Raw genomic sequence first — 20110 nt, forward strand, 5'->3', positions numbered from 1 at the left:
TGGTATTTATTATTCCATGCTGTGTACTGGGAAGCGGGAAATAAAATTCAAAATGCAGTGAAATTGCTGAAAAAACGCATTTGCTGCGTTTTCTTGTGGGCTTGGAATTTACAGATTTCACTTTGCGCCACAAATGACATGTCTACTTTATTCTTTGGTTCGGTACGATCACGGGGATAACAAAGTTGTATAGGTTCTATAATGTTTTCATACATTTACAAAAATTAAAAATAGTTTTTTTTTTCTTCAGATTTTGCCATCTTCTGGCGCCAATAACTTTTTTATACTTCGGTGCCTGGAGCTGTGGGTGGTGTCATTTTTTGCAACTTTTGATGATGTTTTCAATGCTACCATTTTTTAGGACTGTGCGACCTTTTGATCACTTTTTGATTTTTTAATATTTTTCAAGATGGCAAAAAAGTGTCATTTTCGACTTTGGGCGCTATTTTCCGTTACAAGGTTAAACGCAGTGAAAAAACGTTATTATATTTTGATAGATCGGACGCCGCGATACCTGATGTGTTTATGATTTTTACTGTTTATTTTTATTTAAATCCGTTCTAGGGAAAGGGGGGTGATTTGAATTTTTAGTTTTTTTTATTATACATTTTTTTCATTTTTACTATTTTTCAGACTCCCTAGGGTACTTTAACCCTAGGGTGTCTGTACGATCCTATCATATACTGCCATACTACAGCCTTATAGTCCAGTGCGCCTTATATATGAACCGTACTTACAGACTACAGCTGCCTTGAACTGTGCACGGGTCTGCCACCTGCTGGTCATTCAGCCTTATAATCAGGTGCGCCTTATAATCCGGTGCGCCTTATATATGAACCTAGACATAGACGTTTTAGCAGCCATTTAATGAAGGTGCGCCTTATAATCCGGTGTGCCTTATAATCCGAAAAATACAGTAATACAGTATACCAAACCATGGTTTTAATTTTCAAGACTTTTTTTTTCAAATTGTTATTATGGGTGTAATGAAATCACATGATTATTTTTTACAGAATTGCCCTGGTGGTGGTTCCTTTGTTTTCACCTGAACATGGAGCAGGAGAACGCCGGGAGAGGGTATCACGTTTCCGGAGGGACCTGTGGGTGGAGCACACACAGAAGTGTTTGGGAATCAGAGGAATCTGTGACTTCATTGCCGTCTCTTCTCCAGAGTCGGGTTTGTGAAGTCTTGACATCGAGACTGAAGACATCGAGACTTGTGAATTTATGACCCAGGGGAAGTCGCTGAAAGTCATCTACTATTTGGTCTTTGGACTTTGTTGATTATTCCATGGACATCCCTTTCTAGTTCTGCTATATATAAGAGATATACCTGTGATATTTTAGGGAAGGGCTATTCACAACCCATTGAGCAGAGAACAACAACGCGTTTCAGTTCGGCTTTACCACAGCGTGACGTCTTCTGATGATGCTTAAGATTTGATTTCCGGGTAAAAAAATTCCCACAACCTGCACATAAGAACGGCTTCTCCCCTGTGTGACTTCTCTGATGTTCATGAAGAGTTGCTTTCCGAGAAAAACATCTCCCACAATCCCTACATGAAAATGGCTTCTGGCCTGTGTGAGTTTTTCGATGTACAAGAAGATTTGCGTTGGCAATAAAACATTTCCCACATTCCGAACATGAAAATGGATATTCCCCCGTGTGACTTTTTTGGTGTCTTTCAAGATCTGATTCCCGGTTAAAACATTTTCCACATTCTGAACATGAAAAAAGTTCCCCTGTGTGAATTCTCTGGTGTTTTACAAGAGCCGGTTTCGTCTTAAAACTTTTCCCACATTCCGAACATGAAAATGGCTTCTCCCCTGTGTGAGTTCTCTGATGTATAACAAGATCTGATTTTTTATAATAACATTTTCCGCATTCCGAACATGAATATGGCTTCTCCTCTGTGTGAATTCTTTTATGCACAATAAGCGCTGATTTAGCACTAAAACATTTCCCACATTCTGTACATGAAAATGGCTTCTCCCCCGTGTGTATTCGCTGATGTCTAACAAGAGCCGACTTTTGGTAAAAACATTTCCCACATTCTGAACATGGAAATTTCTTGTCCCCCGTGTGAATTTTAAGATGTCTATTTAGAGAAGAACTTTGAGTAAAAGATTTACCACATTCTACACAAAAAAATTGTTTCTCTCCTGTGTGAATTTGATGTATAAGAAGATCTTTATCGTTAAAATAGTTCCCACTTTCCAAACCGGACTTCATGTTCTTATCTGTTCCTGATGATTCAGTAGAAAGGACCCATGTAACAGGAGCAGATGACGGATCTTGTGTGTGAAGGTCTGAGGATACATCTGGGATATTGTAATGATCTTCAGATGTATCTGGTGTGATACAACCATCACCTGCTGTAACATGTGATGATATCAGATGTTCCTCTGAGCTCCTGGTGTTGTCATCTGTGAAGGATAAAACAGAATATAAAATATAACCTTATCATTGGTTGTGGTAAGAAAACTCTGAAGATGTATCACAGGACATTTGTGTGATATCAGCAATCCGGGTACATGCAGCATTTCTTGTCTGCCCATGGTGGCTATGACTTTCCTGCTTACCATAAGGTTCTGTATTATTACTGATGTAACATCTCAGCCTCTTCCTCCGAGGTCCTGGTGAGCAGTATTCCTGACCCTCATAGCTCCCACCTTCCAGCTTTTCTTAGTCTATGTCTTCATGTTCTGTATTGTGTTATCACTCGTCTCTGCTTTTTCTAGTGGTTACTACTCACCTGGGCAGTTACCTGTAGGAATCTCCTCCTTACATCGCTCATCGCCCCTCACATATGTCTCTGGGGCAGGAATATTCTTCACATCTTCATCCTGATACACAAACTGAGGAACAAATATTGTAAGAAGTCACCAGACGATGGAGAATTTAGAAGATAATGTAAGATCTGTAATTAATCATAACAACCAAATATGACCTGACGGGAGGCGCAGCGCAAATATCTGCAGGTCTCCACCATAAATCCTCCATGTTGTGTCCTTACATCATACTGCAATCTCCAGCAGTCAGACACATAGACTAGACATGGGATTTTACAATAAACTTCCACAGATCAGAGAAGATGTCATGAAGTCTCATCTCCATCTACCTGATGATCCTGTGGGACATATTTCTCCTCTGAACAATCCTGTGGTAGAAGAAGAGGACTGGGACATCTCTCCGGTGATGTTCTCTTACTGGATCTACCTGTAGGAAACATCCAGAGACTGAATTCCTTCTTTCCATACAGATAATGAAAGGACGTGTGGATTTAGTCCTGTCTATTACCTGCTGATGTGAGGGGCTGGTGGTCCTCCATCATGACGTCCTTGTACACATCTTTGTGTCCTTCTAAATACTCCCACTCCTCCATGGAGAAATAGACAGCCACATCCTGACACCTTATAGGAACCTGACACACACAATGATCCCGTCATCACCCAGATCCCTTCATAGCGTTACTGTATAATGTCCCAGCATTCCCAGCAGTGTCACCTCTCCAGTCAGCAGCTCCATCATCTTGTGGGTGACTTCTAGGATCTTCTGCTCATTGATGTCATCATGTATCAGGGGGTGAGGTGGAGGAGCCGGGATTGGGCTCAGGGTTCTCCCCCGTCCTTCATACACAGGGGCCTGACAGCGCCCACTAGAGGTCTTCTTCACTACTGTGTAATCCTGGTTATGGAGAGACACATTGATAAATCTCCCTCCATACATTTCCAGAATCTCTCACCTCTCCAGTCCTATCATCTGTTATTCCCATAGATAATGATGTCATGTGACCTCATCACAATCTCTCACCTCTCCAGTAATATAGAAGAGAATCTCTAGGGTGAGCTGGAAGATTCTCTCCACCCTCGTGTCTCTGTCCATTGTCTGAATCTAAATGCAGAGAAAAAGAGATTTTGTTAAATCCAACAAAATCCCATATAAACAACAGTTTCTGAAATTAGTAAAGTAAAATTGAACAGATACTGATGTCTCTGTAATGGTTTTGTATATACATTCATTAGGAGTTATGCAGCCATCTAAGTTTGAGTGTAGAAGGATCTGGTGATGACTCGATAATTTGTAAACATTTCTGGTCTCCATGATGTCAGAGAAGTCTGGTGTAGGAGGCCTAAGACCTTCCTTCTGGGTAGAAATCTCTCTTGCCAGTCTGGTGGGTGGCTACGCAGGGCTGGATCGGCTTCTGGTGATGGGTGACTGATGGGCGCAGACAAAATCTGTGACCTACAAATTATTACCAACTCTGACCTCAGAAGGTGAATACCAGGTCACCCAGGTCAGAAAGTTATAAGATTGAACCAAGATGGAAAGTTGTTCCCTATCCCATGAGGATCAGACTGCTGAGACCCCCACCTACCAAGAGAAGACTGTGGACAGTAACTACACACCTACCTCCACCTGCAGAGCTGTACTCCATATATATGTGACAGGACCTGTGATGATGTCATAGCCATGTGACCAGCCCCATGTGTGGGAGGAGTCAGGCTCCAGGCTTCGTTGCCGGAGAAGCTATAGGACCTGTGATGACGTTTTTTGGAGTTTTCATTTCCATTTTTCACTCCCCACAATCAAAAATCTATAACTTTTTTTTTTACACGTATAGAGCTGTGTCAGGGCTTTCACTTCATAGTGATGGTATTTTTTCTTCCCTGCCGTGTACTGGGAAGGGGGAAAAAATTCTAAATGCAGTGAAATTGGTGAAAAAAAGGCATTTGCGCCATTTTCTTGTGGACTTGGATTTAACGGCTTTCACTGAGCGCCCCAAATGACATGTCTACTTTATTCTCTGGGCCGGTGCGATCACAGGGATATCACATTTGTATAGGTTTTATAATGTCATACATTTACAAAAATTAAAACCTCTTTTGTCGTCTTCTGGCGCCAATAACTTTTTCATACTTCGGTGCACAGAGCTGTGGGTGGTATCATTTTTTGCGAATTTTTATTACCTTTTCAATGCTACGATTTTTCGGAGAGTACAACCTTTTTTTTAAATTTTTTATATTAAGTGGCATTTTCGACTTTGGGCGCCATTTTCCGTTACTGAGTTAAACGCAGTGAAAAAACTGTTATTATATTTTGATAGATCGGATATTTTCGGACGTGGTGATATCTAATGTGTTTATGACTTTTACTGTTTATTTATATCAGTTCTAGGGAAAGGGGGGTGATTTTGAATTTTTAGGGTTTTTTTTTATATAATTTTTTTTTTTACTTTTACTATTTTCCAGACTCCCTAGGGTACTTTAACCCTAGGTTGTCTGATCGATCTTATCATATACTGCCATACTATAGTATGGCAGTATATGGGGATTTTACTCCTCATTCATTACAATGTTCAAATCGCACATTGTAATGAATGGGAAGACCCGAGGCTGTTGTGGCGACCGATCGCCACCGCCCATGTGCCGGCATCTTCTTGAAGCCACCCGTAAAAATCTGCTGGCCATTAGAGATCAGTGTACATGGCAAGTCTACGAGTCTCTATGAGACTGTAGGCTGCCATAGCTGACGATCGCCACTCTCCGATGGCATCAAGGGGGTGGCAATCGGCCATCTGAGATGGTGGCGCCCATTGGCAGCTATGCAGCCACGTAATAGTATGTGATGGTTTTCAAAGGGGTTAAAATAACAGAATGATGTATACACAGACATTTTATTTACAATAGGATTATAATAAACAGACTAAAAACCTGTGAGGCCAAAGATAAAAGCTCTGGTTCATCTGCTTGTGGCCTCCAGGTCAGAGGTCGGGGGTCATGAAGCCTGAATGGAGATTAAGACCACTTTGCCAGGTGTTAAATTTCTGCATTAATTTATACTCCCATCCTTTCCTTTCCCTTTGCGTCTTGAAATCACCCATTAAAACGGTAATAAGCAAAGTATTTCCATAGTGTCCTCTCTGGACAAACATGCGGCCACTGAGAGATCATTCCTTCTGTTTTTAATGTTAGATCAGTGCAGAAGGAAATGGGATGCGGAACTGGGCATATTTATTTTAGTCTCAGATCTTTATGAAGAATCAGTTGGAGTTCCCTGCCAATGCTGTAAAATATTGTTATCCAGGGCTAAAACAGCCCTTATCAGTTGTAAAGTGACTTCTGTATTAACCTTTATAGTCAAAAATTGGCTACCGGTATCGGGATGAGAGTACACACTACGACACACCAGTCTCTTAGAAAGTGCAGACTCACAAAGTTTATTAGCACACAGCCGCATATATAAAACACTGAAAATCCTTTGCATAAGGGTGTGAAAAGGTGATATAGGTGAAATAGTGCAATGCTATAGGCCAGCTGAATATACCATAACATCCCCTTTAAGACATTCTTCCATAATGTTGATGAACTATGTACCGTTTCTTCCAGAGGCCTTGATCTCATATGAACAGAATGTTTATACTAATTGTCCTTGTGTTAGGTTTGTATAAGTCACAACATGGCCTTCAAGCAGAGAAGCTGCAGAGAAGAGCGAGGACCCAGTAATTTCTAAACAGTTACCACAAAATGATGTGTGAATCATGACATGGATGGACAGTGGTTCGGATGACCCCCGGCTAAGAGAAGATGGCATCCGATTGGACCAAAATGGCGTCTATAGAAAAATATTTCTCTCATAATACGATGCAGGATCTCCAGCTGTAGGTGACCACATATGGTCCTCATATGCAAGTCAGCTGTCTCTATTTGTGGCTGCTGCTTTGCTTATTTGATTGTTGGTCAATGGAGAAATTAGCTCCAGAAGGTGTTGCTCCAGATCTGTCTTGTCTGAGCAGATACAGGTTGTATCTAGAGATGAGCGAGTATACTCGTCCGAGCTTGATGCTTAGCTTAGATTAGCATACTCGAAACGGCTCGTTGCTCGGACGAGTATCTCGCCGGCTTGAGATCGAGCATTTACTTAACGAAACACAGTGAAGAACAGTGAAGAACACAATGAAAACAGTGAACACAGGATCATTTAAGTGAAAAACACAGTAAAGAACACAGTGAAGAACACATTGCAGTTGTTCCGTACATCTGCTCACTTATCCGAAGACACGCGTGCCGAACGGTATTCTTCACAATAGTATGTGAAGAACAATATGTGTGAAGAACACATTGCAGATGTATGGAAACATCTGCAATGTGTTCTTCACTGTGTTCTTTTAATGTGTTCTTTCAGTGAAAAATGCTCGAGTCTCCCATTGACTTCAATGGGGCTCGTTATTCGAGACGAGCACTCGAGCATCGGGAAAAGCTCAACCCGAGTAATGAGCACTTGAGCATTTTAGTGCTCGCTCATCTCTAGTTGTATTGTATAGAAGCATTTTCTTGTGTGTTTGGGGTGGAATCTGTTTGACAAAGAGAACTAGAATTCTCGAAAGCTCATCATCAAATATACTCAGTTATCCTCAAAAAGGTATCGCCTGACATCTTCACTCTTCTTCTGCTCTCTATGGCTACACAGTACAAGATTCTACTGTTAGTTTCTTGTGCGACATCATTCTTGTCCGTGGATTGTTTTTTGACTTAGTAAAAAGATGTGACTTGCTGCTTCGACATTTTCCATTTTGGCTTCACGAATGTGTAAGGTCTTCTGATGGTTAACGAGCTTATACTTCCGAGTAAAACATTTCCCACAATCTAAACAAGAAAATGGCTTCTCCCCTGTGTGACTTATCTGATGTCGGTCCAGATGTGATTTCCGAGAGAAACATTTTCCACAATCTGAACATAAAAAAGGCTTCTCCCCCGTGTGACTTGTCAGGTGTCGCTCAAGCTGTTGTTTCTGTTTAAAACATTTCCCACATTCCGAACACATATATGGATTTCCACCTGTGTGAGTTCTCTGGTGTAATACAAGATCAGATTTTTGGTTAAAACATTTTCCACATTCTGTACATGAAAATAGTTTCTCCTCTGTGTGAGTTCTTAAATGTCTAACAAGATTTTCATTGGAAATAAAACATTTCCCACAATCTGAACACGAAAATGGCTTCTCCCCAGTGTGAGTTCGTTGATGTTTAAGAAGATGGCTTTTTTGAGTAAAACATTTCTCACATTCTGTGCATGAAAATGGCTTCTCTCCTGTGTGAGTTCTCTTATGTCTTGCAAGATCTGATTTCTGGTTAAAACGTTTCCCACATTCTGGGCATGAAAAAATCCCCCCCATGTGACTTCTCTGGTGTATTACAAGAGCCGGTTTCCTGTTAAAACATTTCCCACATTCTGAACATGAAAATGGCTTCTCCCCTGTGTGAATTCTCTCATGTATTACAAGAGCCGTTTTCCTATTAAAACATTTTCCACATTCTAAACAGTAAAATAGCTTTTCTTGGTGAAAATGTTCCGTAACAACATAATGATTTCCACTTTCTATAAATGACTCAATGTTTTTAATCGTTCCTGCTGATTCATTAGAAAGGACCCATTTAATAGGAGCAGATGATACATTTTGCATGTAAAGGCCTGAGGAAGCATCCTGAATGTTGTCCTCTTCACATGTATCTGGTGTGATACAACCATCACCTGCTGTAACATGTGATGATATCAGATGTTCCTCTGAGCTCCTGGTGTTGTCATCTGTGAAGGATAAAACAGATTATAAAATATAACCATATCATTGGTTGTGGTAAGAAAACTCTGAAGATGTATCACAGGACATTTGTGTGATATCAGCAATCCGGGTACATGCAGCATTTCTTGTCTGCCCATGGTGGCTATGACTTTCCTGCTTACCATAAGGTTCTGTATTATTACTGATGTAACATCTCAGTCTCCTCCTCCGAGGTCCTGGTGAGCAGTATTCCTGACCCTCATAGCTCCCACCTTCCAGCTTTTCTTAGTCTATGTCTCCATGTTCTGTATTGTGTTATCACTCGTCTCTGCTTTATCTAGTGGTTACTACTCACCTGGGCAGTTACCTGTAGGAATCTCCTCCTTACATCGCTCATCGCCCCTCACATATGTCTCTGGAGCAGGAATATTCTTCACATCTTCATCCTGGTACACAAACTGAGGAACAAATATTGTAAGACGTCACCAGACGATGGAGAAGTCACAGAGGAGGATTTAGATGAAATCATCTGTAATTATCTGAGACACATAGCTGCAGGTCACCACTCAATCATTGTTTTCTTATTATAAAGAGCAATCTCCATCTTTCTCATCAACAAAGAATTAAACTTTCTAATAGTTACAGAAAAGCAAACTGGAGTCATTCACATAGAAACTATATGGACGTGTGATTTTACAATAATACAGTTTTATATAGTTTTCTGTAATAAAAATAAACCTCCTCAGATCAGAGAAGATGTCATGAAGTCTTATCTCCATCTACCTGATGATCCTGTGGGACATATTTCTCCTCTGAACAATCCTGTGGTAGAAGAAGAGGACTGGGACATCTCTCCGGTGATGTTCTCTTACTGGATCTACCTGTAGGAAACATCCAGAGACTGAATTCCTTCTTTCCATACAGATAATGAAAGGACGTGTGGATTTAGTCCTGTCTATTACCTGCTGATGTGAGGGGCTGGTGGTCCTCCATCATGACGTCCTTGTACACATCTTTGTGTCCTTCTAAATACTCCCACTCCTCCATGGAGAAATAGACAGCCACATCCTGACACCTTATAGGAACCTGACACACACAATGATCCCGTCATCACCCAGATCCCTTCATAGCGTTACTGTATAATGTCCCAGCATTCCCAGCAGTGTCACCTCTCCAGTCAGCAGCTCCATCATCTTGTGGGTGACTTCTAGGATCTTCTGCTCATTGATGTCATCATGTATCAGGGGGTGAGGTGGAGGAGCCGGGATTGGGCTCAGGGTTCTCCCCCGTCCTTCATACACAGGGGCCTGACAGCGCCCACTAGAGGTCTTCTTCACTACTGTGTAATCCTGGTTATGGAGAGACACATTGATAAATCTCCCTCCAAACATTTCCAGAATCTCTCACCTCTCCAGTCCTATCATCTGTTATTCCCATAGATAATGATGTAATGTGACCTCATCACAATCTCTCACCTCTCCAGTAATATAGAAGAGAATCTCTAGGGTGAGCTGGAAGATTCTCTCCACCCTCGTGTCTCTGTCCATTGTCTGATCCTGAATAGAAAGAAAATAAGATAAAGTAACATCATGTAGAGAAATGCAGTTCCTGTAATGAGTAGAAGTACAATGAGGAGATGCCGGTGACTCGGTGGTGGATGTCGTGTGGTTGGGATAATAATGGATTATATAGGAGTTTCTCTATGATGATATCAGTCTATTATTAGGCTGTAACTTTCCTATAACCATCGTCAGCACATTGCAGTCTGCACTGGTCGCGGCTTCATACAGATCTCCCTTCACCACCCACATCCCTCCTCTGTATAGTGAGCGGATACTCAGGGATGGATGAGATTCTCGTGGAAAGTACCAGAGAGATGGACGTGAGGGGTCACTGATAAATGTCCCCCGGGTGACTACACACCTACCTCCACCTGCAGAGCTCCAGATTTATGTGACAGGACCTGTGATGATGTCATAGTCATGTGATCAGCCCCATGTGTGGGAGGAGTCAGGCTCCAGGAAGTGTTGCTAGGGGCGGGGCCATGTGAGGAGAAGTTGTGTTGGTCTCTTCCTCTAGTGATATAATGGACACCGACAGAACCCAGAAGACGCATTGTAATCTCTTATTACTCTGTTCGTTGTGTATCGTGATGATATCTTTATAGTTGCCTGATTTGATGATACAGCAGAGATGTGACACCTCCTCAGGCCGCCCCCTGCAGGAAGGGTTTATGGTCACTATATATTCACTATGACACAGAAGCTACAACTCAGGAAAATCCATCCCGTCAAAGAGTTACAGCTAAAGTGAGATACTGAACGTCCCATTCAGCCTCCAGAAGTCAGGAGACCTCTCTAGGCTATAAACAGATCAACATCAGTGTATGTAATAACCACCTGTGCTGTGACATCATTGTGTATTAACCCCCATCTAGGCACCCACATACCTGCTAACCCCAGCCCACTATTTGATCTTACCTATATCCACATGCTTCAAACTATTGAAAGGGACCTAGAGAAGTGGTCACTGTCAGGCTTCAGGGTTAGTGAACCCCTTGGACCACCGAGGTCGATGACACAAGCCGACACTTGGGACCGGAATCTAAGTGGCTTCCGGTCTTCACCACAGCCCGCGCAAAGCAGGATGGTCTTGCTGCAGCGTGATGCCACCAGATCGTTCCACAGGTGCGACTTGCCTACGATGGCAGCCAAGGTTGAGGTAGAGAATGACTGGGCCGTCTCGTGGTCAGGAACAGGGAGATGGTCAAGTCAGGTGGCAATCATGCACAAACGAGAACAGAGCAGGAAGTCAGAGCTGGCAGCGAAGGAGCAAGGTCAGGTTCAGGTCCGAGGTCACAACGGAAGAGCAGAATACAGAAGACACATAGGGGAAGCATTCTCATGGGCTTGGAGCATTAAGATCCAGCAAGGTTGCTGGGAGAAGCCAGCTTTTAAGGAAACCCGGAAGTGGATCAGCTGTGTGCTGGCCCTCTAAATCTGCGAGTGCTGGCGCGCACGTGCCCCACACGCGCGCTGGCCAGCCGGGAGCAGGAAAGCGGAAAGGTAGGTTAGTTCAGGACGGGGTGCCGCTACTGAGAGGGACATGGGTGTGCCTGCGATCAAAGACATGGATCGCAAGGGCACCCGTGACATTACCCCCTCCCCCTCAGCCTCCCCCTCTTCTTGGTGTGAAGAAATCTTTGGAGGAGACTATGGTCCAGAATATTCTCTTCAGGCTCCCAGGATCTCTCCTCTGGCCCGAACCCGTTCCAGTCAACAAGGAAGAGGCGCTTACCTTTCACGGTCTTCATGTCCAGTACCTCCTTAACCTCATAGATATCTGTGGAATCAGCCTCTGGAGCAGGAGATTGCTTAGAGAAGCGGTTCAAGATGACAGGCTTCTGGAGGGAGACATGGAAGGAGTTCAAGATGCGCATCGCAGAAGGAAGTCGGAGCTTGTACGCCACCGGATTTATGCATCTAATCTACTCAAAGGGACCTAGGAAGCGTGGAGCAAGCTTGTAGCTGGGTATCTTCCTTGTCACCCGGAGAGAAGACAGCCTGGGTTTTCGTGCGGTCAGTGGCCCAGAGACTGACGGGTTTGCTCCCAAATAGATTTGAGGTCCTTTACCAGTTCCTCTACCACAGGGACATCCGAGGGAACAGAAAAAGGAAGAGGAGGGTGAGGAATTTGTTGATAAACCACGAAGAAAGGAGCTGCCCCTGCAGATCCAGAGTCTAGGGAGTTATAGGAGAACTCAGCCCATGGTAGCAGATAAGACCAGTCATCTTGACAGGTAGAGACGAAGTAGTGGAGGCAACAACTCAAAGTCTGATTCACCCTTCCAACTTGACCATTCAACTGTGGGTGGTACGCAGAAGAAAAGTCCAGATTTACTTGAAGCTGGTTACACAAGGAATGCCAGTACTTGGAGACAACCTGGACCCCTCGCTCGGACACATTGTGTTGAGGAAGTCCATGCAGCTGGAAGATATGTTGAAAGAACAAACTGGCAAGACGTGGAGCAGACAGAAGATGTGGAAGGGAAACAAAATAGGACATCTTGGAAAACCGGTCAGTCACCACCCAGATGACGGTATTGCCAAAGGAAGGAGGAAGATCTGTGACAAAGTCTATAGCCGCGTGAGACCATGGGCGACTGGGTATCGGCAATGGAAGCAAGAGGCCAGACGTTTTTAGGCGAGAAGGCTTATTACGGGCACAGGAAGCTCAGGACCCCACCAGTAGTAGCTGGAAATCAAGGCCACGGAGCATTGCACCCCAGGGTGCCCAGCCAGACGCGAAGAATGTCCCCAAGACAGAATCCTCTTCTGGAGTGCAGGTCGAACATACGTCTTGCTGGGAGGAAGCTGCTGAAGGTGCACTGGAGCGGCAACAACCAGTTGTTCAGGAGAGATAATATGGGAGATAATAGGGACCGGCTCTTCGACAATGACTTCGGAGGCATGGGAAAGGGCATCTGCCTTGATATTGTGAAAACAAGTGTGAAAAGAAGAGTGGCATACGGGCTTGCCTGGGATTAAGGCTCTGGGTAGTCTGGAGATACAGCAGGTTCTTATGGTCTGTATATACACAAACCAGATGGTGAGCTCCTTTCAGTAGATATTGCCATTCTTCCAGAGAAAGCTTGATGGCTAACAGTTCTCTATCTCCAATAGAGTAATTCCTCTCTGCGGGGGAAAAAGTCTTAGAGAAAAAAAAGTGAGAGTTTGGCCTTTAGGCCCTTTCTGGGTGAGCACCGCCCCAGCATCTACGGAGGATGCGTCAACCTCAAGATGAAAGGGCTTCTCTGTGTCAGGCCTGGAGAGAACTGCAGCAGAGGCAAAGGCGGGCTTCAACCTTGAGAAGGCTTCTTCAGCCACCGGAGACCAGAGGCGGGGATTGGCGCCCTTATTGGTGAGCGACACGATGGGAGACACTAGAGTGGAGAAATGCGGAATAAACTGCCAATAATTGTTCACAAAAACCCAGAAACCTCTGAATGCCACGTAGACCTTCTGAGCGTGGCCACTGTAGAACTGCAGACAGTTTAGCAAGGTCCATCTGGAGACCTCTGATGGAGATTATATAGCCGAGGAATGGGAGGCTCCGTTGATGAAACTGACATTTCTCAAGCATTAGCCCGAAGATGGCCAAGAACTTGCCGTACGTGGGACTGGTGGGTCTCAAGGTCTGGGGAGAACACCAAGATGTTATCTAGGTAGACCATGACACTTGTATACAGCAGGTCTCTGAAGATGTCATTGAATTCCTGGAGCATTACACAGTCCAAATGGCATCACAAGGTACTTGAAATGTCCATCACAAGTGTTAAATGCTGTCTTCCATTCATCACCCTTGCGGATCCGGATGAGATCGTAGGCCCCACGAAGATCCAGCTTGGAGAACACCTTGAAACTTGTGAAAGAGCTCTGTGATCAATGGCAGGGGTAGCGGTTCTTAACCGTGACCTTGTTAAGCCCACGATAGTCTATGCAAGGATGGAGGAAGCCATCCTTCTTAGTCACGAAAAAGAAGCCTGCGCCAGCTGGTGAGGATTTGCATATGAAGCCTCTCGGCAGGTTTTCTTTTATATACTCTGACATAGCAACAGTCTCTGGAACTGAAAGAGGATACACACAACCTCTGGGGGAAGAGGCACCTGGAAGGAGATCTACAAGACAATAATAGGGATGGCGCAGTGGCAAAGTCTTTGCTTGTTTTTTGGAAAAAACATTGGCAAAGTCCTGGTAACATGTAGGTAGGGTAATGAATTCACGGTCGAGGCCAGGATCCATGACTAAGGACAGGGTGTCTTCCGAGAAATCTTCACTGTTTGGAGCCTGGCTGGACCGTGAATTCATTGCCCTATGATCGTTGTACTCTAGCAGAGGGGTGGCCCGTGCTGGACTTGACACTATCGGTGAGGTGTGCTGGCATCCATTCTCTAACATGTAGGTAGGCCTTCCAAGGGCTTTGGAGTCACGGAGGAAGCCAGGACAGGCAGAGGCCCCACCATGCAGGGGGACTGACAATCTGGTCCCCAACAAAGGTCCTCCCCTGTCTTCCAGTTAAGGAGCGGTGCGTAGAGTTGTAGCCACGGGAGATCCAACAAGAGAGATGAGGTTGAGCGTGGCAGCACATAAAAGGACAGTCCTTCCTTATGAAGGGCTCCTACTTGCAAAGAGATAGGCTTAGAGCAGTATCGGACCGGGAAGAATTTGTCTGCTGACTGAGGAGATGATGAGAGGCTTTTCAAGAGGAACCACCGGAATGTGATGCCGGGTGACCAGAGCAGCATCTACAAAGTTCCCCGCAGAATCGGCGTCCAAGAAAGCTGAAACCTGAATTGGAGTGCGGGAGCTGAAATGGAGGCACACAGGAATTGACAGGCGTGAAGAAACTTTGTTCATACCTAGGGACGCTTCTCCCAAGAACTCTAGGTGCTGGCGTTTCCCGGACGCTGGGGATGGCCTGGACAACCCCCAATGAAGTGCTTCAGACTGGCACAGTACAGGCAAAGATTCTCCTGACATCGTCTGGAGCTTTCCTGGGAGGAGAGTTTCTGTCCACCTGTACAGGCTCCTCTACAGATGGTACAGCCGGAAGCTGGAGCGGCCTTTGGAAGGCAGGAGCCAGGCAAGGTAGATGTCGAGGACAGACTTGGGGATGCTCGTGACGTAACTCCTCGGCACGCTCCATAAACCGCACATCAATCCAAGTGGCTAATGTAATGAGACCACTCATGGTAGTTGGCAGGTCACGAGCGGCCATGCGTCCTTAACTTAAAGCGAAAGTCCTTTCTTAAAGGTCGCTGACAGAGCCGCATCATTCCAGGAGAGTTCAGAGGCCAGGGCGCAGAACTGATCTGCATACTCTCCAACAGACAAGTCCCCTTGCTGCAGGTTTAGCAGCGCAGTCTTAGCTGAGGAGGCTTGTGCAGGTTCTTCAAACACAGCCCGAAATTTGGCCAGGAAAGCTGTGTGCGAAGCAGTGACCGGATCTCCTCTCTCCCAAATAGGGGTAGCCCAGGCCAAGGCCTTTCTGGAGAGGAGGCTGACGATGAATGCCACCTTAGATCGCTCAGTGACAAACTGAGATGGCATGAGTTCTAAGTGCAAGGAGCATTGAGTAATAAAGCCCCTGCACAGCTTGGGGTCCCCATCATACTTGTCGTGCTTAGACAGTCTTAGCCTTGGTTCAGCAGCAGGAAGTATCAGGAGAAGGAATCTGATGCTGAGTGGCAATCAACTGTTGCTTGCACAGTGGTGACTTGTCCTAGCTGTTCTCCTTGCAAAGCAAACTGCTGAGACTGCTGGACCACAACGGTGGTAAGATCAGCCAGTTTCAGAAGTGGCACCTTGGCGGGGTCCATGGCCAGATCTTACTGTCAGGCTTCAGGGTTAGTGAACCCCTGGACCATCACAGATGATGACACAAGCCGACACCTGGCACCAGAATCTATGTGGCAACCAGTCTTCACCAGAGCCTGCCACTAAGCAGGATGGTCCTGCTGCGGCCTGATGCCACCAGGTCATTCCACAAGTGCAACTTGCCCGCAGTAGCAGCCAAGTTTGAGGTACAAAATCACTGGGCAGTCTTGTGGTCAGGAACAGGCAGATGGTCAAGGTAGGAGGCAATGATGCACAAACAGAAACAGAGCAGTGCTGGCAGCGAAGGAGCAAGGTAAGGTTCAGGTCCGGGGTTACAACGGGAGAGCAGAATACCGAAGACACACAGGGGAAGCTTTCTCATAGGCCAGCCGTGACGGGAGCAGGAACGCGGAGAGGTACGTTCGTTCGGGGCAGGGTGCCACCATGAAAAGGGGCATGGGTGTGCCTGAGATCCAGTCACAACTGCCTTTATCCTGGTATGGGAGGATAAATGGTCTAAAAATGGACATGCTCCCACCCCTCCGATACCTGTTCCAAACCATACTAGTACCGCTCCCTAGGTCATATTTCAATAAACTCCGGCGTATAACTCAAAGTTTTGTTTGGCACAACTCACAACCCCGCATTAAGCATACGTTTCTGGCATCACATAAACTGGATGGCGGACCGAGGCTCCCCAACTTTTTCTGTTACAAACAATGGCCACCTATATCTTAGACATGTTTCAGAAAAGCTTTGGGTGGAGCCGGAACTGAAACACAACCCCACACACGCATTGGGAGACACAGACATCTCACCATTCTTAGCCCTTCTCTTATTATCATGGTACAAGATTGTACAAACATCCGGGCTGATCAGAGCCCCAGGCCCACTCACACCATTACTGGGTAACCCTGGCATACCAGGACTCCTGACATTACCAAACGACGCCAACACACCTATGACTAGGCCAAGAGACGTCATTTCGGACATGGGAGGTAAATCCCTGACTGAAGTAACAACTTTGCTGGGCCTTCTGTCGTCTAGATAGCTCCTATATTTCCAAATATATAACTATGCTGCCTCCCTGGGATTGTCAGAAAAATTACTGACTAGCCCCACTTTGTGCACACCTGCACCCTCTCATACGGTCTTCTTGGTCTAACCAATATTAACACAAGTAGATATGGTAGACTCATACCCAAATGTGCAAGTGCCTGGGAAATGAATGTCAACAAATCATTTACCCCTGCACAATGGCAAAAAGCTTGGATCCTAAATCGTCAATCTCTACATGTCACTTGTGAGGTGCACCTCGGGACCAATAGCATTGCTTAGCGCACACTTTATTTTGTCTACAATATGTTGGTGCATGGTAGGGATAACCTGTTTAGAAAAGTAGTGGTGGCTGGGAATGACATGTTGTGGGACAATCGCATATTGTATTGCAGAATATTGCAATTTTACTAATGATCTCTAATGGCCTACCATCTGCTGGCTATTAGAGGTCAGTATACATAGCAAGTCTACGGGTCTCTATGAGACTGTTGGCTGCCATGGCAACCAATTGCCATCGATCGTCAAGGAGATAGCGGCGCCCATTGGCAACTATGTTGCCACGTAATAGTATGTCCTGGTGCTCGATTGGGTAAAAACAACAGAATGATGTATACACACAAACATTTTATTTACAATAGAATGGTAATAAACAGACTAAAAACCTGTGAGGCTAAAAAAAAGTACAAATTTACACTGTTTCGGCTTCACGAATGTGTAAGGTCTTCTGATGATTAACGAGCTTATACTTCCGAGTAAAACCTTTCCCACAATCTGAACAAGAAAATGGCTTTTCCCCAGTGTGAATTATCTTATGTCGATCAAGATGTGATTTCCGAGAGAAACATTTTCCACAATCTGAACATAAAAAAGGTTTCTCCCCCGTGTGACTTGTCAGGTGTCGCTCAAGCGTTTGTTTCTGTTTAAAACATTTCCCACATTCGTAACACATATATGGATTTCCACCTGTGTGAGTTCTCTGGTGTAATACAAGATCAGATTTTTGGTTAAAACATTTTCCACATTCTGTACATGAAAATAGTTTGTTCTCTGTGTGAGTTCTTAAATGTCTCACAAGATTTTCATTGGAAGTAAAACATTTTCCACAATCTGAACACGAAAATGGCTTCTCCCCTGTGTGAATTCTCTGATGTTTAAGAAGATGGCTTTTTTGAGTAAAACATTTCTCACATTCTGTGCATGAAAATGGCTTCTCTCCTGTGTGAGTTCTCTGATGTCTTATAAGAACTGATCTCTGGGTAAAAAATTTACCACATTCTGAGCATGAAAAAATCCCCCCAGTGTGACTTCTCCGGTGTACTAAAAGAATTGATTTCTGGTTAAAACATTTCCCACACTCTGAACATGAAAATGGCTTCTCCCCTGTGTGAATTCTCTCATGTATTACAAGAGCTGCTTTCCTATTAAAACATTTTCCACATTCTAAACAGGAAAATGGCTTCTCTTGCTGCAGATCTGCCGTAACAACAAAATGATTTCCACTTTCTATAAATGACCCAATGCCTGTAAGCGTTCCTGATGATTCATTAGAAAGGACCCATTTAATAGGAGCAGATGATACATTTTGCATGTAAAGGCCTGAGGAAGCATCCTGAATGTTGTCCTCTTCAGATGTATCTGGTGTGATACAACCATCACCTGCTGTAACATGTGATGATATCAGATGTTCCTCTGAGCTCCTGGTGTTGTCATCTGTGAAGGATAAAACAGATTATAAAATATAACCTTATCATTGGTTGTGGTAAGAAAACTCTGAAGATGTATCACAGGACATTTGTGTGATATCAGCAATCCGGGTACATGCAGCATTTCTTGTCTGCCCATGGTGGCTATGACTTTCCTGCTTACCATAAGGTTCTGTATTATTACTGATGTAACATCTCAGTCTCCTCCTCCGAGGTCCCGGTGAGCAGTATTCCTGACCCTCATAGCTCCCACCTTCCAGCTTTTCTTAGTCTATGTCTCCATGTTGTGTATTGTGTTATCACTCGTCTCTGCTTTATCTAGTGGTTACTACTCACCTGGGCAGTTACCTGTAGGAATCTCCTCCTTACATCGCTCATCGCCCCTCACATATGTCTCTGGGACAGGAATATTCTTCACATCTTCATCCTGGTACACAAACTGAGGAACAAATATTGTAAGACGTCACCAGACGATGGAGAAGTCACAGAGGAGGATTTAGATGATAAGAAATCATTTTTGTTTTCTTATTATAAAGAGCAATCTCCATCTTTCTCATCAACAAAGAATTACACTTTATAATATAAAAATAATAGAAACTACATGTGATTTTACAATAATAAAGTTTTATTAAGTTTTCTATAATAAAAATAAACCCCCACAGATCAGAGAAGATGTCATGGAGTCTTATCTCCATCTACCTGATGATCCTGTGGGACATGTTTCTCCTCTGAACAATCCTGTGGTAGAAGAAGAGGACTGGGACATCTCTCCGGTGATGTTCTCTTACTGGATCTACCTGTAGGAAACATCCAGAGACTGAATTCCTTCTTTCCATACAGATAATGAAAGGACGTGTGGATTTAGTCCTGTCTATTACCTGCTGATGTGAGGGGCTGGTGGTCCTCCATCATGACGTCCTTGTACACATCTTTGTGTCCTTCTAAATACTCCCACTCCTCCATGGAGAAATAGACAGCCACATCCTGACACCTTATAGGAACCTGACACACACAATGATCCCGTCATCACCCAGATCCCTTCATAGCGTTACTGTATAATGTCCCAGCATTCCCAGCAGTGTCACCTCTCCAGTCAGCAGCTCCATCATCTTGTGGGTGACTTCTAGGATCTTCTGCTCATTGATGTCATCATGTATCAGGGGGTGAGGTGGAGGAGCCGGGATTGGGCTCAGGGTTCTCCCCCGTCCTTCATACACAGGGGCCTGACAGCGCCCACTAGAGGTCTTCTTCACTACTGTGTAATCCTGGTTATGGAGAGACACATTGATAAATCTCCCTCCATACATTTCCAGAATCTCTCACCTCTCCAGTCCTATCATCTGTTATTCCCATAGATAATGATGTCATGTGACCTCATCACAATCTCTCACCTCTCCAGTAATATAGAAGAG

The 20110-nt window shown here is 44.5% G+C and overlaps 1 protein-coding gene across 1 annotated transcript; it reads right to left on the minus strand.

Annotated features, from left to right (window-relative positions):
- Positions 1-1341: 1341 nt before the first annotated feature.
- On the minus strand, positions 1342-19508 carry LOC140066030 (uncharacterized). The gene is made up of 7 exons (XM_072113594.1): positions 19398-19508; positions 19035-19137; positions 17688-18705; positions 13339-13594; positions 12404-12547; positions 7507-8587; positions 1342-2460 (listed from the first exon to the last, which is right to left on the minus strand). The coding sequence occupies exons 1-7, from the start codon at positions 19506-19508 to the stop codon at positions 1355-1357; spliced, it is 3819 nt and encodes a 1272-aa protein (XP_071969695.1). The 3' UTR covers positions 1342-1354.
- Between the last annotated feature and the right edge of the window lie 602 nt (positions 19509-20110).

This window comes from Engystomops pustulosus, chromosome 6, assembly GCF_040894005.1.
Source record: "Engystomops pustulosus chromosome 6, aEngPut4.maternal, whole genome shotgun sequence".
In the NCBI taxonomy this organism is placed as follows: Eukaryota; Metazoa; Chordata; class Amphibia; order Anura; family Leptodactylidae; genus Engystomops; species Engystomops pustulosus.

Excerpts from the sequence above, each read along its gene's own strand:
- LOC140066030 (XM_072113594.1), bottom strand. The coding sequence starts at position 19,508 with ATGTTTCCTACAGGTAGATCCAGTAAGAGAACATCACCGGAGAGATGT. Across the intron at positions 8,588-12,403 it reads TGAATGGTCAAGTTGGAAGG|GATGACAACACCAGGAGCTC; the intron begins GTGAATCAGACT and ends TTATCCTTCACA. Across the intron at positions 2,461-7,506 it reads AACAATCCACGGACAAGAAT|GTTATATTTTATATTCTGTT; the intron begins GATGTCGCACAA and ends ACCAATGATAAG.